General features: G+C 48.8%; 1 protein-coding gene across 2 annotated transcripts in view; it reads left to right on the top strand.

Moving 5' to 3' along the window:
• Nucleotides 1–18,830, top strand: part of SLC24A4 (solute carrier family 24 member 4) — a 177,941-nt gene extending 159,111 nt beyond the window's left edge. For both annotated transcript variants that reach the window (XM_004055590.5, XM_004055591.5), the window contains 5 exons: nucleotides 231–397; nucleotides 4,167–4,281; nucleotides 9,034–9,146; nucleotides 9,541–9,606; nucleotides 10,811–18,830. In XM_004055590.5, the coding sequence (XP_004055638.3) occupies nucleotides 231–397; nucleotides 4,167–4,281; nucleotides 9,034–9,146; nucleotides 9,541–9,606; nucleotides 10,811–10,963 (614 nt within the window). In that variant the 3' untranslated portion in view covers nucleotides 10,964–18,830. The remainder of the gene's footprint in view (nucleotides 1–230; nucleotides 398–4,166; nucleotides 4,282–9,033; nucleotides 9,147–9,540; nucleotides 9,607–10,810) is intronic.
• The last annotated feature ends 4,354 nt before the right edge of the window (nucleotides 18,831–23,184 follow it).

Below are 23,184 nucleotides of genomic sequence, written 5' to 3' on the forward strand. Positions count from 1 at the left end.
GGATTTGGAATGACTTAAGTTATTCAAGCAACAAACACTTACTGAATTGTCTTGCCACTTCCAGGGTGACATTATGGAGTTCTGTGATTCTGCAAGGTCAGTTGCCTAGAGTCACATCGGTGGCATTCTCTTATTTAGCTTGAAGACTAAACCGACAGGTAGACTGGCAGGTGTGTTACCCAGTGTCTTTCTCTCCCCCTCCTTTCTCACTCTGCCCCTTCACCCTGCAGAGGCCAGAGGGGACAAGGTCAAGTGGGTGTTCACCTGGCCCCTCATCTTCCTCCTGTGCGTCACCATTCCCAACTGCAGCAAGCCCCGCTGGGAGAAGTTCTTCATGGTCACCTTCATCACCGCCACGCTGTGGATCGCTGTGTTCTCCTACATCATGGTGTGGCTGGTGAGTGGGGGGAGCAGGGGGTGGACTGTGTGCACAGCCAGGGAGAGGTGGAGAGCTGGGTTCAAGGCTAACCACAGGTACTGCTGTGCCACCTTTGGGCGAGTCACTGGCCTCACTGACCACAGCGTATTTCTCAGTAGAAAAGGGTTTGAATGAGGTGCATGACTCTGTGTCAGGTACCTGGAATGCAGAGACACAGCACAGTGCCTGCCTTCGAGTGTGAGGGAAGGGGACCAACCTTTGCACAGGCAGCCTAAATCACACTGTTCTGGTGTTACAGGCAGAGCAATATGACAGGTGGATGATCACCAAGCCCCCTTGGCTTCCAGGGTCCCAAGGGAATGCGAAGGAAGGAGACTGGAGTCAAGGGAGATGAGGTTGAACACAAGGCAGCTTGTTCCTTGCTCCTGCCCAGGAATGCTCCTCCCCCCACCGATGTGCTGGTGCTGGTTTAAGCACTTCATATAAACTCTTTCTTATCCTCATAACAGCCCCATGGGATGGGTGCTATTATCTCCATCTAACGAATGGGGGAAATCGAGGCATAGAGAAATTGAGTAATTTCCCCAAGGTTACACAGTTAGTGAGTGCTAGAGTTAGGATTAGGACCCAGGTATTGATCTCCTAAGCCCATGATCTCAACTACTACCATAAGCTGCCTCTCAGTTTGCTACTGGACTTTTCAGATTTCGTTGGATGGGAGTTTTGCAGGCAGAGAGGCATTGGTGTAGCTCCTCATAAGCTCCTATGGCCATACAGGACAAGTCCCCATATAAACCTTTCATCGGCTGGGCTGGGCTGGGTCAGGCCACACAGAAGCCTCCTTCCCCACTCTCTGTATACCACCTAATGGGGTCCCTTCTTCTCCTCCTCATTCTCAGGAGCAAAGAGAGGGGAAGCAGTTCCAGCATGGCTGCAGTTCTGTTGATTGTGAAACTCACTCTCAGCCCCTTACACCCTAGTGGTTAACATCGAGTCCCTTTATTCTCCTCCTAATGCCTGACACCAGCAGCAGAGAAGGCAAGCGATCTTGACATGAGAGACAGCAGGGCCAGTAAACATTCCATGCTGGCCCAGGGGCCACCTTTCCCTTAACTCCAGAGAAACCGTGTCGTTTGGTGGGGAACAAAGGTTCCCGGATCACATGAGAACAGCGCTGAATCCTAGTCCTACCTCTTGCAAACCACGGAAGCTGGTGACTCCCTCTATGAAGTGGGGGTGATCATCACTCTCTTACAAGGCCATTGGGAGAATGAAAAGAGGGTCCAGCACATTCTAGGCACTTGGCCAATCCTGTCTCTTCCCTCCCCCCAACCCAATCACGCCTTCCCCCATCCCTCCCAGCGCATTACTGGAATTCTAAACAGTGTATGGGAGCCATTTTGCCTGTGCTTTCCTGAAATCCCACCCTTTGGCCGGCTCCCTTGCCTCAGATGCTTCCTCAGGCTGATCAGAGACCTGCTGCAGCCCCTGTGAGTGTCCTTACTCGTGCAGCAGCCTTCCTGTCCCTGTGGCAGAGCCTCCCCAAGACACCAGCTGGTGGAAGTCGCTGCCCCCAGCCTGCTCCCTTTCTCCCTTTCTCCTGGTACCCGCTTAGAGCTCTGTATCCCAAAAGGAAGCTCAGGAAGGACTCTGTGATTGTGTTTTACTGAATGAAACAAGTCGTGTAACTCAGGAGGGGCAGAACCACTCCAAGCCTCCAGGACCCCAGCATCTGCCCCAGCCCCAGGCACTCACACTTGGAACACCCTGGCCTTGGTTCAGCTGAATGGGGGACATGGGGACACTTGAACATTCAAGTCCCCCAGGACCTCATTCATGTCCCTCCTGACCACTCCCTTTCATACCCTACTCCCAGCCCAAAACAGTTTGGTTAGACCATGTCAGAAGCATCCAGTAGTTAGCCACTTATTGAAACCAACAGCCAATTAAGGGTGATTACCTGGTAACAGTCAGATGATCATGAGCATTGCTGAATAATACACAGTTTGGCCACTGAGTAGTGTGATTTCTTATAGTGCCCTTCTTGTGTTGAATTAGTGTTGTGTACATTATACCCAAGTTCAACCTAATCTTACTTCATCTTGTTCAAGCATTGTGATTTGAGTTTGCAGCATGGCTGGTTGCTCATGACAGTAAATATTAGCCATTTTCACCATGAGATGCAGCAATGCTGTTTCCATGCTTCCATGATGAAGATTAAAGTCCCCACAGCCCACTCCATATGGGGGATGGGGAAGAAGATTTGGAATTAGTTACTATCTAAACTTCCTAGAGACTGGGTGTGGTGGCTCACACCTGTAATCCCAGCACTTCGGGAGGCCAAGGCAGGAGGATCACTTGAGCCCAGGAGTTCAAGACCAGCCTGGGCAACATAGTGAGACCCTGTGTCTACAAAAAATTAAAAAACTAGCCAGGCGTGGTGGCATGCACCTGTAGTTGCAGCTACTCAGGAGGCTGAAGTGGGAGGATTGCTTAAACCCGAGAGGTTGAGGCCACAGTGAGCCATGATCAATCCACTGCACTCCAGCCTGGGCTATGGAGCAGAGCAAGATCCTGTCTCAGAAAAAAAAAAAAAAAAAAAAAAACTCCGTAGAAAAAGATGACAATCAGAGATAAAGAAAACTGTGCCTTAAGTGAGTTGGATTTGCAATTTTTAATTTTTCTGAATAAAATTAAAGGCCAGTTCATCTTACATTTTAAAGAAAGGATCCAGTGATTTCTCTTACTGAAGTGTATTCCCAAAACAACATTACAAGTAAAAAAAAAAAAAAGTATTTCATGACATTTGAGTGGGTGACAGAATCAGGAAGATCAAATTAATGAATATGTGAAATTCTTCTCTAGTTACAGAAAATAACCATATGATTAAATCAGTTCTGCTAATTTTCAGTGAGACAGGATACTCCAACCCCCACCACCTTGATGTATAAACCCCACCCTTGTTTCTTAAACCAGGGTCATGGGGTCACAGGAACCACTTTACTGGGGCACTCTTACCTGTGGGTTTGAACTTCAAATAGCCTCAGTCTGGGGGAGTAGAATGGCCTTGACACTAAAAGTCTATAAAGAAGGCAGTGTCCATGTTAGCCTTGATCTCTGCCTATGCAAGATGTGCCCGCCTCAGCACCCTGCGCTTACTTTCACTATGTCCTGGCGAGGCTCCAGCAAGCAGTGAAGCCCCACCTGTCCATCCCCTGTACCTCCACCTTTTATTAATACATCTCTCACCCCCAAGGCTTTGGAAGAATGATTCTTGAATATCAGTGTCAAAAGGGAGAGGCCTTGGAAATGGATTGTCCATTTCCCCAGAACACTTGTGCAGTTGGGGAAACTGAGGACCAAAGAGAAGAAACAACTTCTGTAAAGTCACACAGACAGTCAGGGCAGAGCCAAGACCAGCCGCCAGGGTCCTGGACTTGAATCTGCTTCCCGGTCTGAAGCCTGAGTGTCGGAGGGCTCAGAGGGCCTGGGCATGGAGTCCAGGGTAAAGCAGGGTTCATGTGGCATCCCTGGTCCTGAGCACTCTGGATGGTATGTGCACACTCAAGACCTTCCTTCCTTCCATCCTTCCATCCTTTGGCTTCTTAGCCTCATAGTTCAGTGGGGGTTTTGTTTGTTTGTTTGTTTTGTTTTGTTTTAAAAGAGGCAGCCCCAGTAATTCTAAAATAACTGTTTCCTACGCTTACAGTGTCTCTAATACTAGGAATATTTCTTTAGTCCACACGCTGTTGGTTGAGAGTTCATGTCTCCACCCCACATTCTGCAGGTGACTATTATTGGATACACACTTGGGATCCCGGATGTCATCATGGGCATTACTTTCCTGGCAGCAGGGACAAGTGTTCCAGACTGCATGGCCAGCTTAATTGTGGCGAGACAAGGTATGGATTATGCCCCAGCCCTCATAGTCATGCAGTGCAGGCCGCTGTGTCCTCATCCCTGCCTGACTTACAGTTGACCAAGTTGTGGCTCTTCTGACTGGCAGTTGTCAAGTCCTGCTATGGAGAAAAACTGCAACATCTAGAAAGCATCATTTATTAGATTCCATCCACAGAGAGAATGCTACCAAGATGAACTCCTCCAGACCTCTATCTAGAAGCTTTTGCTAGTGTGGTTGTATAAAAACAAAAATGTTCTGAGGTCAGCAGTCAATGTGAGATTGAACAGAGGCCAAGCCCAGACTTTATACAGCAAATGAGCTAATAACAAGAAACATTCTGGTCCCAGAAAGGCAAAGCACTGGCATCCTATACATCCAACTCCCCCATTCTTCTTCTGACCTCTAGAACGTGTATAATGTTTTGGTTTGTTTGGTGGTTTTCGTTTTGGGCTTACTACGTGGCATGGGCTGAGCAACACGAGGAGTGAGTGTATGAGCTTTGATGGTGGAACAAAAGAGCTGTAACAAGTGCAGGTTTTACTGACTTCTCCTTTTCTGCTAGCCAGGTAGCATCCCAGCATGGACATCCACAGATCTTCCTCACAGCACAGAGTTTGAAAGTATAGGGATGGGGATGGGTGAATAATGGCGTAAAATCTCACAGGAGACAGGAGAAGAGAACAGTGCCCAAAGAGAGAGGTTGGCTTTGGGAAGAGAGACAGGACGTGTTATTCCTCCAAGATAAAGGGTTGATTGGTTGGTTAGTGAGTTGAGCCTGAGAAACCATGAGATGAGGGGAAAGGAAGAGTGGGAGTACGTTTGCTGGTCAGCAGGGCCCTGACAGCGAATGGGGACAGTTAGGGACAGCAGCTGAGGGAGGAATGGAATTTAACTGAGTGACCTTTGATGTGAGCGTGTTAGTTTCCTAGGGGAGTCATAACAAAGTGCCACAACGGGGTGCCTTAAAATGACAGAAGTTCATTGTCTCACAGCTCTGGCAGCTAGAAGTCTGAAAGTCAGGTGTCAGCAGGGCCATGGTCCCTTGAAGGCTCTAGGGGAGGACCCTTCCTTGCCCCTTCCTAGCTTCCAGTGGTCACGCAATCCTTGGGTCTCCCTGGCTTGTAGCTGCATCACTCCAATCTCTGCCTCTGCCTTCACACCGCATTCTTCCCTTGGTATGTCTGTGTCGACTTCCTCCTCCGGGCTCCTCCTCCTCCTCCTCCTTTCCCTCCTCCTCCTCCTCCTCCTCCTCTCCCTCCTCCTCCTTTTCCTCCTCCTCCCCTTCCTTCCTTCTCCTCCTCCTCCTTCTTCCTCTTTTTTTTTTTTTGTGATGGAGTCTCACTCTGTCACCCAGGCTGGAGTACAGTGGCGTGATCTCGGCTTACTGCAGCCTCTGCCCCCTGGGTTCAAGCGGTTCTCCTGCGTCTCCCTTCCGAGTAGCCAGGACTACAGGCACATGCCACCACACCCAGCTAATTTTTGTATTTTTAGTAGAGACAAGGTTTCACCATATTGGCCAGGCTAGTCTCAAACTCCTGACCTCAAGTGATCCACCTGTCTCAGCCTCCCAAAGTGCTGGGATTACAAGCACGAGCCACTGCACCCAGCAGACTTCCTCCTTCTATAAGGAGGCCAGTCATCAGATTAGAACTCACCCTAATTCAGTATGACCTTACCTTAATTTGAGTACATCCTCAGAGACCCTATTTCCTAATAAAGTCACATTCACAGGTTCCAGATGGACATGAATGGGGGCAGGGTACTCAGCCCAGTACAGTGAGTACAAGGAAAGCTGGTGAGCACCGGGGCCCTGGCCGATGTTCAGCGACATGAACTTGGTGGGATTCAGTCATGCTGGCGCCGGCGGTGCACAGATGACAAGTTCATCCCTAGCCAGAGTCAGCTGGGTAGACACAGTGGAAGGTCAAGGGACAAGGAAATGTGCAGTTTAAACAACTGGCCCTGGAGTTCAGGCTAGGGAGGGGTGTTAGGATGCTGGAAGTTTAAGGGCTTGCAGGAGTAGGGAGTGTCCCAGTAAGATCAACAAAGGGTTTCTGTTAGGACCAAGGGACAGATGGGGCTCTGAAGCAGCACATCATCTCAGAGTGGCTACAGCGAAATGTGGAAGTACAGAAACTGAGGAAGAGTGAGGCCAGGGGCGGGGGTTGTGTAATTGTCCTCAGGGTAACATTGATATGATTGACAGGGACTCCAACAAACATGGTTAAAAATAGCTTCCTGGCTGGGCGTGGTGGCTCACGCCTGTAATCCCAGCACTTTGGGAGGTCGAGGTGGGCGGATCACCTGAGGTCAGGAGTTTGAGACCAGCCTGGCCAACATGGTGAAACCCCGTCTCTACTAAAAATAAAAAAAATTAGCCAGGCGTGGTGGTGCACACCTGTAATCCCAGCTACTCGGGAGGCTGAGGCAGGAGAATTGCTTGAACCCAGGAGGCAGATGTTGCAGTGAACCATTGCACTCCAGCCTAGGCGACAGAGGGAGACTTCGTCTCAAAAAGAAAAAAAAAATAGCTTCCTGATGACAAAAGATCCAGGAACCCCTGTTCAGAGCCTGCTGTACAAACCAGGAGGCTGTGCAGCACGTGCTCTAACCAGAGACACCATATCCTGGCCTCCCTCCAGGCCCGCAGCACATAGCATGGTCCTAGCCCCGAGTATTGGCTTGACCTGGGAGCTAATGAGAAATGCAGACTCCCAAGCCGTGCCCCAGACCCACTGAATCAGAATCTGCATTTTCACAAGACCCCCAGGTGATTCCCGTTCTCACTAAAATTTGAGTCGCACTGCCCTAGAAGTCCTCAAAGGCTCACACAGCTGCCGGCAGCCCCGTTTGTGCAGAGCGGGAAGTCCACCAAACCTGAGACCCGCCCATCCCCTCCTCTGCAAACTCAGGCACCTTCCTACCCTCCTGACGTGCCGGAGTGCCTGCCTCTTCACCAGGTGCAACTAACTGGGCCACAACAGTTGCTGCATGTTCCCGCATCTTACCGGACACTGACAGACCAGAAGTCCAGGTTCCCAGAGACGCCACTCCTAACAGGACTAAGCTAAGAGATTTTGAAGTCACTCAGAAAAGTGCCTGGGGCAGGCTGGGAGGAGGAGTGTAAGGGGTCAACAGATGACAGCAACAAGCAGGGGAGGAGGAGGTGACCTAGCTGTTCAACATGGGCGGGCTGGCAGTCGAACAGAGATGGGCCACCTGTGTGGGTGCCGATCTGAGTTGCCTGCCGTATGTGCCAGCTACCAAAGCAACGTTGTGGTTCTAGGCATGTGCGTTTCAGGTTTGTTCATTCCAAAAACATGCGTCTGTGTGCCAGGTTAGGACAGTGGTGTGGAAGTATGGCTGAGTGGCCGCGTTAGGGCAGATTCCAGCCAGTACGAGTCTTACTTATAAAAGTTTGCTTTCTTAATTATATGCCTCTCCAGTTACTAACTTCCTGATTGTGTGGCTAGCTGGATACTGGACAGCTGGACAGGAAGGGGAAGGACGAGGACATGGGCCCCAGCCTCTGATGTGCTTCTAGCCTGGTTGGGGAAAGAGAGCTCACCCTTCAGAAACTACCAGAGCATACAATCCAATACCCTGTGATTCCCAGGCAGGGTCGTGGGTGCTGTTGCCTGGGTCCCAAATATGCTTCAAGGCTTGGTAAAAAGGATGCTGTACCAGGGGACCTTGGGCCGCCTGCAAACTGTGCCCTTGGGCACATCCGAAGCCTCAGTTTCATCTTCTGTCACGTGAGGTTATGCCCCACTCCGGCCTCCAGCCCAGGGTAGCTGGGAACATGAAGTGAGGCGCAGTGGCCGGGCGTCCTCATAGAACATCAGCTGACGAGCCTGGCAGGAGAGATCATGAAGGGCCCGCATGCATCTGCTAGGCTGTCGTTCCTACAAACGGGGTGCCGTAAACAACGGAAGTGTATTGTCTCGTGGTTCCGGAGGCCAGAAGCCTGAAGGAGAATCTGTCCCAGGCCCCTCTTGCCTCTCTGTCCTTGGCTGTCTTCATCTTTGCCCAGGTTCTCCCTGTGTGTCCAGTTTTCTCCTTTTTATAAGGACTCTTGTGTCCTGAAAGAACCTCCTTAAAAACAACTAAAACCAAGAACTTCTAGGGCTGTTCATACATTGTTCGAGTCACCCCAAGATCATTCTGGCATGCTGAGCTGAACACCACCATCTTTGTTCATTCTCTCTCTAATGGGCAAAGCAGGATCATCGAGTTGAAAAGTTGTAAATAATGAGTATATTTATCCCGCTATTTATTTTTTCAATAACTGTGACCTCCTGCACTGTGAATGCTCTGTGACATGAGATTCTTAGTTTAATAAAACTGTCATTAAATTTGAATGAATTGATATTATTGGTTACTGAACACTGGCATGAGTTTATTTTTATTGTGAAGAAAAAATCCAGTCATATTGGATTAAGACCCTAAATACCTCATTTTAACCTGTTACTTCTATAAAGACCCTATCTCCAAATAAAGCCACATTCTTTAAGGGTACTGAGGGTTAGAACTTCAACATATGAATTTGGAGGGTCACAGTCAACCCATAATAGTCCCCTTTAGGCTTCAGGAAGGGCATGGATCTGAGGCCTTATGAAAAGGTTTAGAAATGTAAGGTCCTTGCAGAAGGAATTCCTTTCCAAGGAATGGCACTGATAGAACAGTTAGGAGAAAGAATACAGGTTTCTGGTGACCTGCTCTTATAAAATAAATGTGTTGTTGTCCCCTGCAGGCCTTGGGGACATGGCAGTCTCCAACACCATAGGAAGCAACGTGTTTGACATCCTGGTAGGACTTGGTGTACCGTGGGGCCTGCAGACCATGGTTGTTAATTACGGGTCAACAGTAAGTTCCTCTCACCTTTAACAGATGTGTTTTACTCAGAAGGATAGTGGTGTTGGCCCAGTTCCAGCCAGAGGCTCTAGGAGACGACCTCCTCCTCTCCTTGGCACTCAGACACCCATTTTCCATGGCGGCTTCTAGAGCACCTTAGAGATGTCTACACTTCCACTCCTCACCTCAGCCCGCTGGCGTGCATCTCCCCATCCCAGGCCGTCTCCTCAGATGAGCAGGGTCGTGACTTGAATCCATATTTTCCTGACCCTCCACGACCATGTGGTCACCTGTAAACACCTGTGTTTTCCTGATGAGGGAATGTATTGGGCCCAGGCATGCTGGGATTTCTGGATGGATTGGCTCTGAGCAGTCAGACTCAGGGCACGTGTGTTTGATTTTCCAGGTGAAGATCAACAGCCGGGGGCTGGTCTATTCCGTGGTCCTGTTGCTGGGCTCTGTCGCTCTCACCGTGAGTCTTTACAATTCCAAAACAGATGCCTCATGCATACTTGATTTCATCTGATTCCGCCTCATCATTTACGTGACTCTGAACACCCCATCACTTCCCTTGGTAGTGAAGGATAAAGGCAAGAAAATGTAGATGTTCATAGACACACCCAAGTCCGGTCTTTGCCAAGAGCATTGGCACTCTCGCTGTGCTTTTGCTGAGTACATAAGAAGTCCCCAGAGGAAGCAAATTGCATTTCCTTTCTTGCTGCCTGGTCCAGTTCCTCTCTAGTGCCAGTAGGAGAGAGATCCTCCCCTGCGCGTCTGAGCTGACAAATGGGAGGCATGACATCCCTCAGGATGGCACGTCGGAATAATTGAGGCCTCCCTACCCTACATGCCCAGGTCTGTGCTGAGCACTTGACTTCAGCGTCACTTTATTCTATCCTTACAACCGCCTGATGAGGGAGGTGCTATCATTCCCGTTGCAGAATAAATCAGGGCTCAGGGGTTAACTTTCCCAAGGTCACAGAATTGGGCAATGGCAAAGCTAGGAGTTGAACCCAGGTTGGTCTGTCCTTAGGGAACTCTGACTTTTTACTCGCAGTGCTCCGGTGAAGTTCCTGGGATCCAGCCCCAGGAAGCCTTGATCGAGGGACAAGGAGGAAGGCAGTGGAAGGAAAGGTAGAAGGATCAGGGAGGAATGTAAGATAATTCTGTGCTTTAACCCTCTAACACACACACACACACACACACACACACACACACACACACAGATTTGCCCAGCCAGGGGTCCATAGGAGCCTTGGAAATTGTGCTAAGGAGACAAGGGAAAAGACCATGGTGCCACACTCTGAAGCGCAGGGGTCATCCAGCTAAAGCCCCCGTTTGTCTCTAGAGAAGGCCTGGGCAAGGAGGACCACATGCCTACGACCAGCCAGGAGGAAGTGACGTGCCTGCCTGGGGAGGGCCAGTCCCATGAGGGCGGCTGCTGTGTGTCCCTGAGTCAATGCGGCTAGGACAGAGACTTGCCCTTTCATGGGGCAAGTCTAAGCCCTCTAGGGCTTATTCTGGTCAAACTGAGGATCAAACTGCAGCACCCCGCTACACTTGCCCACATTCTGCAGAATGTTCTAGGCTTCCCCACATAGGTGTCGCTTTCCAGTAGAAATGCCTCTTGTATTTTTTTGCCCTGCAAGCCCAGTTCCCACACTCTGTCCTCCCAGGTCCTCGGCATCCACCTGAACAAGTGGCGACTGGACCGGAAGCTGGGTGTCTACGTGCTGGTTCTCTACGCCATCTTCTTGTGCTTCTCCATAATGATAGAGTTTAACGTCTTTACCTTCGTCAACTTGCCGATGTGCCGGGAAGACGATTAGCGCTGAGTCGCGGCCCCTGGGAGCTGATCTGGACACCCTGTGACACTGGCGTCCTCCTCTCCCCTCCTTCCCCCACCACAGGTCTCTCCTGCATAGGCAGCCACTGTCCGTTCTTTCACACACTGGAAGGAAGAGCCATCGTGGTCTTTGTCTGGTCACAGGCCAGGCTGCTGGGCGTCCTCCTCCTCCTTGGAGTTCCGCCCCTGCAAGGCTGGATTTGGGGGCCATTATCTGAGCAGCTTCGAAGACCCCTGAGCTGCCAACCACGGAGATGTGCCAAGCATCTCATCTCTCCTGCACACTTTAGTCAGAAGGACTTCTGCATGCAGTTTGTCTTTCTGTTCTGCAGGCAGCCTCAGAAATGAGGTCATTTGTGAGCACGAGATCTCATAGGGCAGGTGCAAAATAGGAATGTTGTTCTCAAGTGTCACCTCCAGCCCAGAGGCGGTTCCTTAGGCAGCATGTGCTCCTGGGAGCCTCTGACTTTTGCTGGAAGCACCCACAGTTTGGAAGGGGCAAGACCTCAACCTGTTGGGGTTTAGGGCCCATGATGGCAGACATTCTACCCCTTTTCCTGGAAAAACTGGAAGAATGAAAATAATTTTTTTCTGTGGAAGAGAGAAAATGAGTGAATATTCTTCTCACTTTTATTGATGCATTCAGAGAATAAGCAATGAAATATTAAAAAATGAAACATCATATAGGTCATCATACTTGAAAATTATCATTCCATATGAAAGGATCATGATACACACCAAAAAAGTAATGATCGTAAAGACACAAATCCTCTGTACGCCATCTTGCATTGGCACTGAGGTGTTTGGTTTGGAATAGGGAAAAAGGTAAGAGACTAACGTGGAAAGGTGCTAACTCAGAGACTGGAGATTATAGTTTACAGCTGTACTTTCCAGATCTTCTATGTGACACAATGCACTGTCCTTGTGGGTTTGTCATTTATTTGTTAATGCTCTAGTTTCAAAACCACCCTGTTGAAAGTTCCAGTTATTTGTATGCCCAACAAATTTCATAGCCTGCTGAACTGAACTGAGTGTGTCAGAAGTGCTGGTTAATGATGAGAAGAGATTGCCTGAAAAACAACAAACTGCTTTCTGGTTAGCTGAAGGCAAGTGTGAAAATCAGAATTTAGAATATTTAGAGCTAAGCTTCTGGAACCACGTAGTTTACTACACGTGACAGGCCAAGAATGGGAGGCTGACTCAAAACTAGATAGAAAAATATAAAATAATTTTCGACCACTTGATAGCTCTCAAATATATATTTAAAAGATTTATGAATACAAACCATTTATGGTTTATGATTTCTAAAAAAGAAAGCACAATTAATTTTATAGAGAGGTTTTTTATTTTTTTAATATTTCTATTGCAAAAGTCTATCCGATTTGATGCACTTTGAATATTGAGATATTTTGCACGGATGAATGTATGGGAACTACCCATGATGATGTAAGAGGAAAGAACATTTTTTTGTGATTCATCAGACATCACTTTAAACTTGGTGATGAGTTTAAATCCAGTAGCTAATCCCTTCCTGAGACTCAAAGATCGTGACCCTGGTTGGAATTTCTGACTGTGCTCTTTAGGGCCTCCTGAGTTTCAAAAGGAGGAAGTGTTCGTGCTTGTGTCCCTGAAGTTCCCTGTTGCATGAGCCTGCGACCGGACCTCACCCCCACCACCAGGCTTCTATCTGGGATTCACATCAGTATTAGTATCATAGCTACACCAAGTTCAGGCTTCTCTTTTTGTTTTTTTACCTAGAAATTGGGCTCAGTGGTCTTCAACTTGAGGACGAGGGTGATTTTCCTAAGAAATCAGCAAAGAGGGAAGGCAGAGACCCTGTAGATTCACCAGTATAAACTTTAGCTGCAGGGGTTCCAGAGCCCTCGGGACCACTCTGTCACCTTAATAGCCAAGTTCTCCTGGTTCCTCCGATCTTACAGGCTCATCCAGGTTCCAAAGTGCTTCTGTCTCTGTTTTGATTCTCCAAACTGCTCTGTGATGTATGTAGGGATTATTCTCCCTACTTGACAGAAAGTAGTGTCTTGGAGAGGTCAAGGGTCTCTAGTTCAATGGCCAGTCATAGCAGAAGGGAGGCCAAGCACCAGTCCATCACCCCTCCCAGGCCAGCCTCTGTAAGTTGGCCACACTTGGGGAGTGAGTGTGGGTATGACTTTACCCTCCTGGTTGGTTCTTACTGTTTGAGTCAAAACCTCATCAATATATCATTGACTCCTGGGTTCCTCAGGTCACTTCCTAATATCTGTCCCTATCCAATGCCTCTATTTTATCTTGAAAAAAGGACCAAAAATTATTTTTAGCTATGACAAGGCACAGGCCACGTGGCCCCTGATGGCGTCCCTCCTGGTTTTTGATTCTCTGAAGCCTTGTGTAGCTTTCAGAGCACACGTATCCTAATTACCCTCCTCTTCCTCAGCAGAACCCATTTGAGATTCTAAATGAATACTCTTAGTCTCTAAAGTTGCAGTTAGAAACTAAAATAATGTTTTTTAATATGTAAAATGCTCCTCTTGGCTAATTTTCTTTTGACTTTAATGTGCCAATGTAACTTCCTTTAAAGGATCTATGCATTTATTAAATCTAGAAAACTATATGTACACTGTAGGTGGAAAATTCTCTTTTTTAACTAAATATTTTTCCATCACAAGTTTAAAGAATTGCATGATTAATTAGGCTTTCATTTTTAAATTACGCTTTCATCACTACGCAGGATTACTTTATTTTATTCCCAAAGCTCATTAGCATGGGATAATTACTCTGCTACAGAAATAGGCAATTTTAAAAAATGAATTTAGCTCTTCTCATTGGGGGCAGAAAAGAAAAAAAAAACCATTGCACTCAGATGGAAAATGCCTATAGACACAGGAGCAGGTGGTTCCTGTGGACTTCTGGTTTGGAATTTTGCCTCACCAGGTCAAGCGTGGTTAGGGTGGAAGGTGTCCAGTATCTTGAAAACCTGGCCCTGGAGGAAGGTTCTGGGTCAGCTGCAATGAGAGACTGGTGATTAAGGGCACGTGGGCAGGACACAGTCCTCGCCTTACCCACCCCATCCTTCCTGTTACCCACAGTCTGCCGGCCTCCATGCCTCTTCCCCTTGTCACCTGTGTCTCCTCCTTATGCACAGAGCTGGCTGCCCTTATGAATTTTCTTTTCTTTTTTTTTTGAGACAGCATCTCGCTGTGTCACCCAGGCTGGAGTGCAGTTGCGCCATCTTGGCTCACTGCAACCTCCGCCTCCCAGGTTCAAGCAATTCTTGTGCCTCAGCCTCCCGAGGATTACAGGCGTGCGCCACCACACCCAGCTAATTTTTGTATTTTTAGTAGAGACGGGTTTTCACCATGTTGGCCAGGCTGGTCTCAAACTCCTGACCTCAGGTGATCCACCCACCTCGGTTTCCCAAAGTGCTGGGATTACAGGTGTGAGCCACCACGCCCAGCCTGCCCTTGTGAATTTTCACCTGCTCCTTACCCCTCACCTGTTAGGACTGTTTCTTGCTTTTGCCCCTGTCAGTCCCCTGCCTTAACAGACCCAAGCAGCTGATAATGCACCAAGCTTCCCTGACCAGGTGGGGTGTGTGTATCACCCAAGGGCAGTCCTACAGACCCTGACCAAAGGCCGTTCCTGGGCGGCCCAGGGTCCAGGTTTCTTCCACTGCTCTTCCCTGTTAATGGGGATTTGCAAACCTAATCGCATCAGCAGGAGCCCATCTCTCAGAGAACCCGGACTCCCCAAGCAGACTGGGATTTTGGGAAGGGTACGGGGGGTGTCATTGCTGGATACCCGTCTTTCTGCCTGTCCTTTCTCCTCTCTGAATCCTGGGGCCCCTCTCCCTCCTTAAAGCTGGAGTGGACAGAGGGACAGGAGAGGGACAGGAGAGGATCAGAGTTCATCCCCCCGGGAAAGAGCAAGAGCGAATGAATCCCAGCGCCAGCGGCTAAGGCTGCCTTCCGTGCCTTCCCTCCATGGGGGACGGGCGAGTGGGGCTTAGGAAACTGGAACAGGGAAGGTTCCGTTGCCACACTTTGGAACTTTCCCCCTGGGATTCAGCAGTTGAGAAGCAGAGACCTTTCTGCCCTGGGTGAATGGGTCCTTGGGGGAGGGGTTGGTCTTTTGTCTCGCATCCCCATCTTTCCTTTCCTTCTGGGCCATGCTCCTCCCTGGCTGGAAAAAGGTGGCTGTGCTGTCCCTGTGATCCACTCTCAGCAAATGCGTGTGGCTCAAATAAACAAAGAACTTACCTGTTAGAGTGAAAATCCTCAGGAGATTGTACCCAAATGCCATGCTCTAAATATTCATGGTCTCTCTAATGCCCTCCAGACGTGATTTCCATGGGAACCATCCTCCCCTGGGGGCAGTTAGCAGGAGTACGTGGGGCGCGTGAGGTGGTCCTCCTTTCAGCACACCGTGCCCATAGAAACTTCTAGAAATTTCTGAAAATGCTCTGTGGCAGCTCTTGGGTGGCAGTAAGTCCGTCAACCCCCATCTACCCCGGGCCTGAAGTGCTGCCCTTGCTCTCTTTATGTGTGTGCACCCGAAGGATTTCCTGGTCTCTGTAGCTGATCCTGTGAGCCCCTCAAGCACGAAGCCTCCCTTGGGGCTTCTCAAAGCATGGAGAGGGGCCCTTCCTGTCCTTTGGGAAAATCTTCCCCACTGTGTCAGTTATACGGGAACAAGAGTGGTGGGGTCTTTCTCTAGGCCTGTGCCACAGGACAGAGAACACAGGATTCTTCTGTTCGCTTTGAGCCACAGCCTTTACCAGCCCGGCTTGTGTGGGGGGCCCCTTCGCCTTGCTGCAAAGAGCTGTTCCCCAAAGGGCATATCCATAGGGTACAGGTTTTAAAAAGGCTTTTTTTTTCTTTTTTTTTTTTGAGACAGGGTCTCGCTCTATCGCCTAGGCTCGAGTGCAGTGGCGCCATCTTGGCTGGTTGCAACCTCCACCTCCTGGGTTCAAGTGATTCTCCCACCTCAGCCTCTCTGGTAGCTGGGACTACAGGCGTGCGCCACCATGCCCAGCTAATTTTTGGATTTTTAGTAGAGAAGGAGTTTCACCATGCTGACCAGGCTGGTTTCGAACTCCTGACCTCAAGTGATCCGCCCGCCTGGGCCTCCCAGAGTGCTGAGATTACAGGCGTGAGCCACCGCACCTGGCCAAAAAAAGGCACTTTGATTTAGGTTGCTGTGTTTGCTTGTTGATAAAGAAAACTCAGTTGGGACACTAGTTTTGTGCTCAGCTTTAGGCCGGGTAGCTAATGGGGGGTTGTCCAGCCTGTCACTGTGCTCCCAGCGCAAGGAAATGGGTGCCCACCTGGAATCAGGAGAAGAGGCTTTTCCCTCCTGTTCTGCAACCAGGGTGGAGCTATCTTTCCAGGGAAGCCAGCTGAGAGGTTTTAGGGCTTTGGTTATTTTATGGGGGTTTTAAACCTCCTAACTTTTCAATGACAAATGGCTCCCAGGTGCCATAGTCTCTGTTAAATCCTCAAACATTCACAAGCACACACTGCCAGGGGCACGGGTTGTCTTTCGCCTGCATGTTTCTAAGGCTCTTTATTCAATCTCATGGTGTCAGTGTCCAGTTGTCAAAGTTATGAATCTTCCTCCTGCTTCTTAACAGGGCTGACAGTATACTCTCGTCTAGTCTAGGAACATGTCTGCTGCTGGGATACCCTGGTACCAGGATTTCAGGGCCACGGGTGGCATCTCTGAGAGCTGAAAATCCACACAGTGCCTGTGGGAAAGTCAAGCCCTTGGCTGTGTGGCTTTTCTATCCCTTGGATTTACAGGTCTGGGAATTGGCTGCTCCTTAGTTATAACCCCAGTGACAAATGCTGGCTTAAGCCACACCTATTCCCACTGTTGCTAGAATTCAAACAGTTGCTTTTTTTTTTTTCTTTTTGAGAAAGGGCCTCACTCTGTTGCCCAGGCTGGAGTGCAGTGGCTCGATCACAGCTCACGAAAGCCTCAAACTCCTAGGCTCAAGTGATCCTCCTGAAAAGTAGGTAGGACTGCAGGCACATGCCACCACATACAGCTAATTTGTTTTCATTTTTTTTTAGAGACAGGATCTCGCTGTGTTGCCCAGGTAGGTCTTGAACTCCTGGCCTCAAGTGATCCTCCTGCCTTGACCTCCCAAAGTGCTGGATTACAAGCGTGAGCCCCTGCACCCGGCCCAAGCAGTTGCTTTTTTCTTTCTTTTTTTTTTTTTTTTTTGTTTGAGATGGAGCCTCACTCTGTCGCCCAGGCTGGAGTGCGGTGGCGCGATCTCCACTCACTGCAAGCTCCGCCTCCCGGGTTCATGCCATTCTCCTGCCTCAGCCTCCCAAGTAGCTGGGACTACAGGCGCCTGCCACCACACCCAGCTAATTTTTTGTATTTTTGGTACAGACAGGGTTTCACCGTGTTAGCCAGGATGGTCTTGATCTCCTGATCTCGTGATCCGCCCACCTCGGCCTCCCAAAGTGCTGGATTACAAGCGTGAGCCACCGCGCCCGGCCAAGCAGTTGCTTCTTATGCAACATGTTGGTTGGGACTTGTCCATGGGCCAGGCCAATAAAATTCTTAATCCTGCAGAGAGTCAGTACCCTCATCACCCCATCACTGGAAAAACAAATGTTTTAAGCTATCAAGAGAGGGAATGTGCAGCTTTTGGTTTCTAGATGCATGGTTTGGTGTGATCTACCTTTGTGCCTAAAGGGAATGTCCCAAACAACAGAGCCTTCTTTGCTGTCACTCCAGAATTCTCTACACAGAATTTCCCAAGTCCATTCAGGACAGACGTGCAGTCCTCTTTCAATGGAAGAAGAGAGGACTTTTCCCCTCCTGAAAAATGACTGGAGTGTGAACAAGGCAGCTCTGTTTTTCCAAATAAGTTGTTCTTGTTTTTTCTGGCCACTGGGCATCTCTGCCCTCACTTTTCATCCCTGCCCTCTAAGCTGCAGACCCCATGACCACACTATCTGCTTCCTTGAGCTTCCGCACGAGGCTTGGACCTGGGGGACCTGGAGAACCTGCAGACAGAACTGTGGCTGAGCCACTGTGGCCAACTCTTGGGGAGCTCCACAGTGGGGGTTGCTGGTCTGTGAGGCTGAGTCTCCATTTCAGAGCACACACTCCCTGGCAGGGCGCCTCTGCCTGTGTCTCCTGCCCAGCAGCCGCCAGCAGGGAATAGTTGCTGGTGTCTGAGCACAAAGAGAGCTTTGATTACCTAGAGAGGAAAAAGGCTGTCAGCCAGATGCAGCCAGGCCCAGGGGTAGATACAGGAGTTGCTAAGGAAGGGGCCGAGCCAGGAGAGGCCAGGCAGATCCACAAAGCCCAAGGGGATGCAGGCTGGGTGTGGTTTCTGAGGGAACCTACCAAATAGCAGGTAGATGGAATCAGAGGACTCTTGTGTCCTGAAAGAACCTCCTTAAAAACAACTAAAACGAAGAACTTCTGGGGCTGTTCACACATTGTTCCAGTCACCCCAAGATCGTTCTGGCACGCTGAGCTGAACACCACCATCTTTGTTCATTCTCTCTCTAATGGGCAAAGCAGGATCATCGAGTTGAAAAGTTGTAAATAATGAGTATATTTATCCCGCTATTTATTTTTTCAATAACTGTGACCTCCTGCACTGTGAATGCTCTGTGACATGAGATTCTTAGTTTAATAAAACTGTCATTAAATTTGAGTGAATTGATATTATTGGTTACTGAACACTGGCATGAGTTTATTTTTATTGTGAAGAAAAAAATCTACAGCAAATCTAAACTAAACCTTTCTAAGAAATCTAGCAGTCAGTATTGTAATGCAATATATCAAAATCTGTACACTGTCAATAAAATAAATGAGCACAAGTTGTCTTTCCCTAAATAGAGCTTCTATTCACGTTTTAATAGACACACACATATTTGTATTTTTGAAAGAATTCTATATACTGGAATAACAGCCATTTGAAGCCATTTCTATTTGCATATTAAGAAAAAATAAACTTCAAAAAGGATAAGGGTCGCAGCTTTTTAATGACAATGGTCGGTAATAGATGGAAACAGAACAGAATTCTCATCACTTTCCTTGGCTAGCATGAGTGGCTCCAGAATGACCCAATCTTACCTCAGCAGCTTCCTAGGGTGGGACCTGTAGGTGGCCCCACATTGGAAGGACCCAGCTTGGTTGTCACCACCTTAGAAACCCTCAGTAATTTTTTTAAAAGGAGCCCCCACCTTTTCCTTTTGCAGTGGGCTCTGCAAATTACATAGCTGGTCCTGCTCATCAGAAAGAAGGTCTGTGTCACTAGCTCTTATGTCATGGGAAATTGAGGTTCAGGAGTAGAGGTTTTGGTTAATTCCTTCATTCTGCAAAACATTCCTGAGTCCTAGCTGCCATGGGTGTCACCACAAACTTTAACCTGCACATGAATCAGTTGGGTATCTTGTCAAAAAAGCAGATTCTGGTTTAGCAGAAATGGGATGAGGCCCAAGAGGCTAGAGTTCTAGCAAGTTTCCAGGTGATGTCCATGCCACCTGTTGACATTGAGCAGTGAGAAGATAGATCAACCCTACTCACGCCCAAGCCTGCTCACAGACGGGGCTTCTTATCGGTCTGTGGCAAGATGAGTACAGAAATCAAGAGAGAATATGAACATTGATGGAAATGTGATGAGTAATTCTGTTGGAATCTGGTTTTTTATTGCATCTTTCCAGTAATTTCTTTATATTGCATTACAAAAATATCAGTCCACAATGGATTAAAATTGTTTTAAAATATTGTTTGAATCTTGCCCATAGATAGTTCAAGAAGTTCTACTTTAGATGGGCTAGAAACACCTTTCATTTTAACTCATTCCAGTTCATCTACGAGATAGGAAGTCAATTATGAAGTAGGAAGGACCCTGTCTTGGTCATTTTAGTGCGCGGGCTTTGTGGATTCTTCAGGCCTTGTACTCAAGGCTCTGGGCATCCCAGTGTCCCTCATGCTATCTGGCACTTCATCACTTACAAAGCCAATGAAACAGAATGGGTGTCCTCCCCCCTTTACAAAGGGGTCTCTAGGCTAGTGACTGTGAGAACCAGCCTGAGAAGCCACGGCCCCTTCCATTGCCCAGGGCTGCCCGGAACAGACGAGGGAGCAGCGGTTCGGCTGAATCTGATCTGCCTGGGAGCTTGTCCCCTCAGCTGCCTTCACAGCCACAGCTGTCTCTATCAGCTTGGTTTCTTTGCTTTTTGTTTTGGATTTTCTGTTTGTTTGCTTGTTTGTTTCAGAGACAGGGTCTTGCTGTGTTCCCCAGGCTAGACTTGAACTCCTGGGCTCGAGGGATCCTCCTGTCTCAGCCTCCCAAGGACCTAGGACGACAGGCCTGGGCTACCACACCAGGCTTTCTCAGGTTGTTTTTGATGTTTCCTAAAAGTTGCTCCAGGCAATTGCAAGTTCACACAGGTCCTGGTGCAGGTGGTCTGCTGGTTCTCTGGTTCCAGGAGCAGGCCTCTCCCAGGCTTCTGTCACCTGCATTTGCTGGCTGGTGTCCACCAGGAAGAGCAAAGTGGTACAGTGGGGAGGAGACATGGGAGTGGGTTCTGACCTCTCTCTGTCCCCACCAATGGACTGTCTTCCACGACTCAGTCTCCACTCACTGCCTGTGAGGTCTGAACATCCTGTCCTCTGCCTTGAATGTCAGATCATGGTAACCCTGGGCTTCTGCTCTCCTTGGCCATTCTGCAGGTTTTAATACCGTAGATAGTGTCCTCCTGAATAAACAAATTCTCTCTTCTGATTCTCCTCTGCTTCTGCTTCTTTTTTTTTTTTTTTTTTTGAGACAGGTTCTTGCTGTATCACCCAGGCTGGAATGCAGTGGCACGATCATAGCTCACTGCAGCCTTGACCTCCCAGGCTCAAGTGATCCTCCTATCTCAGCCTCTTGAGTAGTTGGGACTACAGGTGCATACCACCAAGCCTGACTAATTTTTGTATTATTTTGTAGAGATGGGGTTTTGCCGTTTGCCCAGGCTGGTCTCAAACCCCTGGGCTCAAGAGATCTGCCTGCCTCGGCCTCCCAAAGTGCTAGGATTACAGGAGTAAGCCATGGTGCCCAGCCTCCTTTGCTTCATCATTTCTCATCTCCTCACCTGGCTTCTCCTCCACCTGCTCCTTACATGAAAGTGTTTCCCTGCATTCCAACCTGGAGCCTCTTTCTCCTGCCCAGTGGTTCTCCATGCTGGCTGTCCACTGGAGCCATCTCTGGACTTGAAAACACATAGACACAGAAACATTTGTTGACTTCCGATGGCCTCGGTGGGTGACCTGAGGTGACCTGTCTCGTATTTCTAACATCATCACACAGGAATGTCCCTTCTCCCTCTTTATCTTGCATGACTCTGTGCCTGTCCTCCTGCTACTCCCTCTGCTTGAAACAGCTTCCCCAGTTCTCTGTCTTGCAGAGGAGAGCCCATACTTCTTTCAAGGCCTTCTCAGACCCGCAGGCCAGAGTGAATCACCTGCCTCTGGTTTTTATGATCTTTTGTTTGTAAGCTTGCTTCTATTGTTATTTGGTAATCATTCATTTGGAATGTTCTTGAACAAACTCAATCTGAAATATTCTCACCTGTGGCCCCCACCAAACATGGGTACCAATCTGGGGATGTCTAAACTCATCTCTCATACTGGCCATTGAAACCTAGAAGCAGCACAAAGGTTTTTTTTCACACACTGATTCATTCAACAAACACGTACTGAGGGCCTACTCTGTCCCAAGCATCATGCCAAGTGCTGGCTGCAGAGATAGAGGGAGCTAAGTGTCCCCCACTTCTGGGAGGAGGTGAACTCGGGGGCTGCAGGAGCCCAGAGAAGGGGCACCCAACCATCTCAGCAGTCAAGGAAGACATGGACTCAAGCCAAGGCTTAAAGAATGAAGGGTGTCAAGGGTGATGAAGGGGAGTCATGCACGCAGACATACATTTAAATCACAGCAAACATTTTGTGATTTAAAAGGAGGCAATGAATAACTAGGAAAAAGTATGATATAGAGATTATGAAAGAATTCCAAGTAGCTCAAACCGGAAACTTCATGGGGGCTAAGGTGGGCTGAATAACGTGCCCCAGAAATGTCCACATCCTAATCCTCAGAAGCTGTGACTGTGTTTTCTTACATGGCAGAAGGGAATTTGCAGGTGTGATTAAGTAAAGGATGTTGAGATGGGGAGATAATTTTGGATTATATGGGTAGGTTTGAGGTCATCACACTGTGCTTATAAGAGGTGGCCCGGAGGGTTAGAGAGAGGAGATGAGCTGATGGAAGCAGAGGTCAGAATAATGTGGGGTCCATGAGCCAAGGAATGCAGGAAGCTTCTAGAAGCTGGGAAAGGCAGAAAATGGATTCTCTCCAAGTCTCCAGAAGGAAAGCACCCCTGCTGACACCTTGATTTTAGCCCAGGGAAACCCAATTTTGGATTTTTGAACTTCCGAGCTGTAAGATTATAAATGTGTGATGTTTTAAGCCACCAAATTTATGGTGATTGTTAGATCAGCCATAGGACATAGCACAGGGCCCAGGAGTGAGAGCGGGAAGAGAGAGATGCAGGTGAGGGTACGTCTGAGAGTGGGAGGGCCTTGAGGGGCAGCCAGTGGGGAGCCACTGAAGGCGGCTTCCCAGAGCAGCAGCTGCTCTGGATTCCAGTTTCTGAAGGGCCACCCGATTCAGTGTGGAGAATGGCTGGGATGAGGGAATGGTAACAAGACCAGAACAACAGCCATCAGCCAGGAGTTCAGAAATGAGGTGAGGCCGTTTGCGGAGAGGAGAGGTCATCTCAGGGCAGATGTTCAGTGTTTGCAGGGTGACTTGTAGGTGCATGTGGAGGTGCTGTCACCCACAGAATTTGGGAACTGATTATTGAGAGAAGGGGGAGAGAGGAGGAGAGCAAAGCTCCCAGCCCTCTGACAGGGAAGCCCAGGGGAGGAGCCCGTTTGGGGCATGGGAGATGATGAGTCCCATTTGGAAATGTGGCATCTGGCAAGTCTTTGGGATTTGGGCTGTGTGATTTGGCCTCTCAGAGACCCTCATCTCATCCCCTGCAAAACTAGGATGGTGAACCTCCTGCAAAGGGTTGTTGAGCCCATTTTATGAGATAATGCGTCCCTGTCACCTGGCCTGGTGCCTCCAACTTAGCCAACACCTATGCATGGCCGCCACGATGGCAGGCAGAACACAGACACTGTGCA

This window comes from Gorilla gorilla, chromosome 15, assembly GCF_029281585.2.
Source record: "Gorilla gorilla gorilla isolate KB3781 chromosome 15, NHGRI_mGorGor1-v2.1_pri, whole genome shotgun sequence".
In the NCBI taxonomy this organism is placed as follows: domain Eukaryota; kingdom Metazoa; phylum Chordata; class Mammalia; order Primates; family Hominidae; genus Gorilla; species Gorilla gorilla.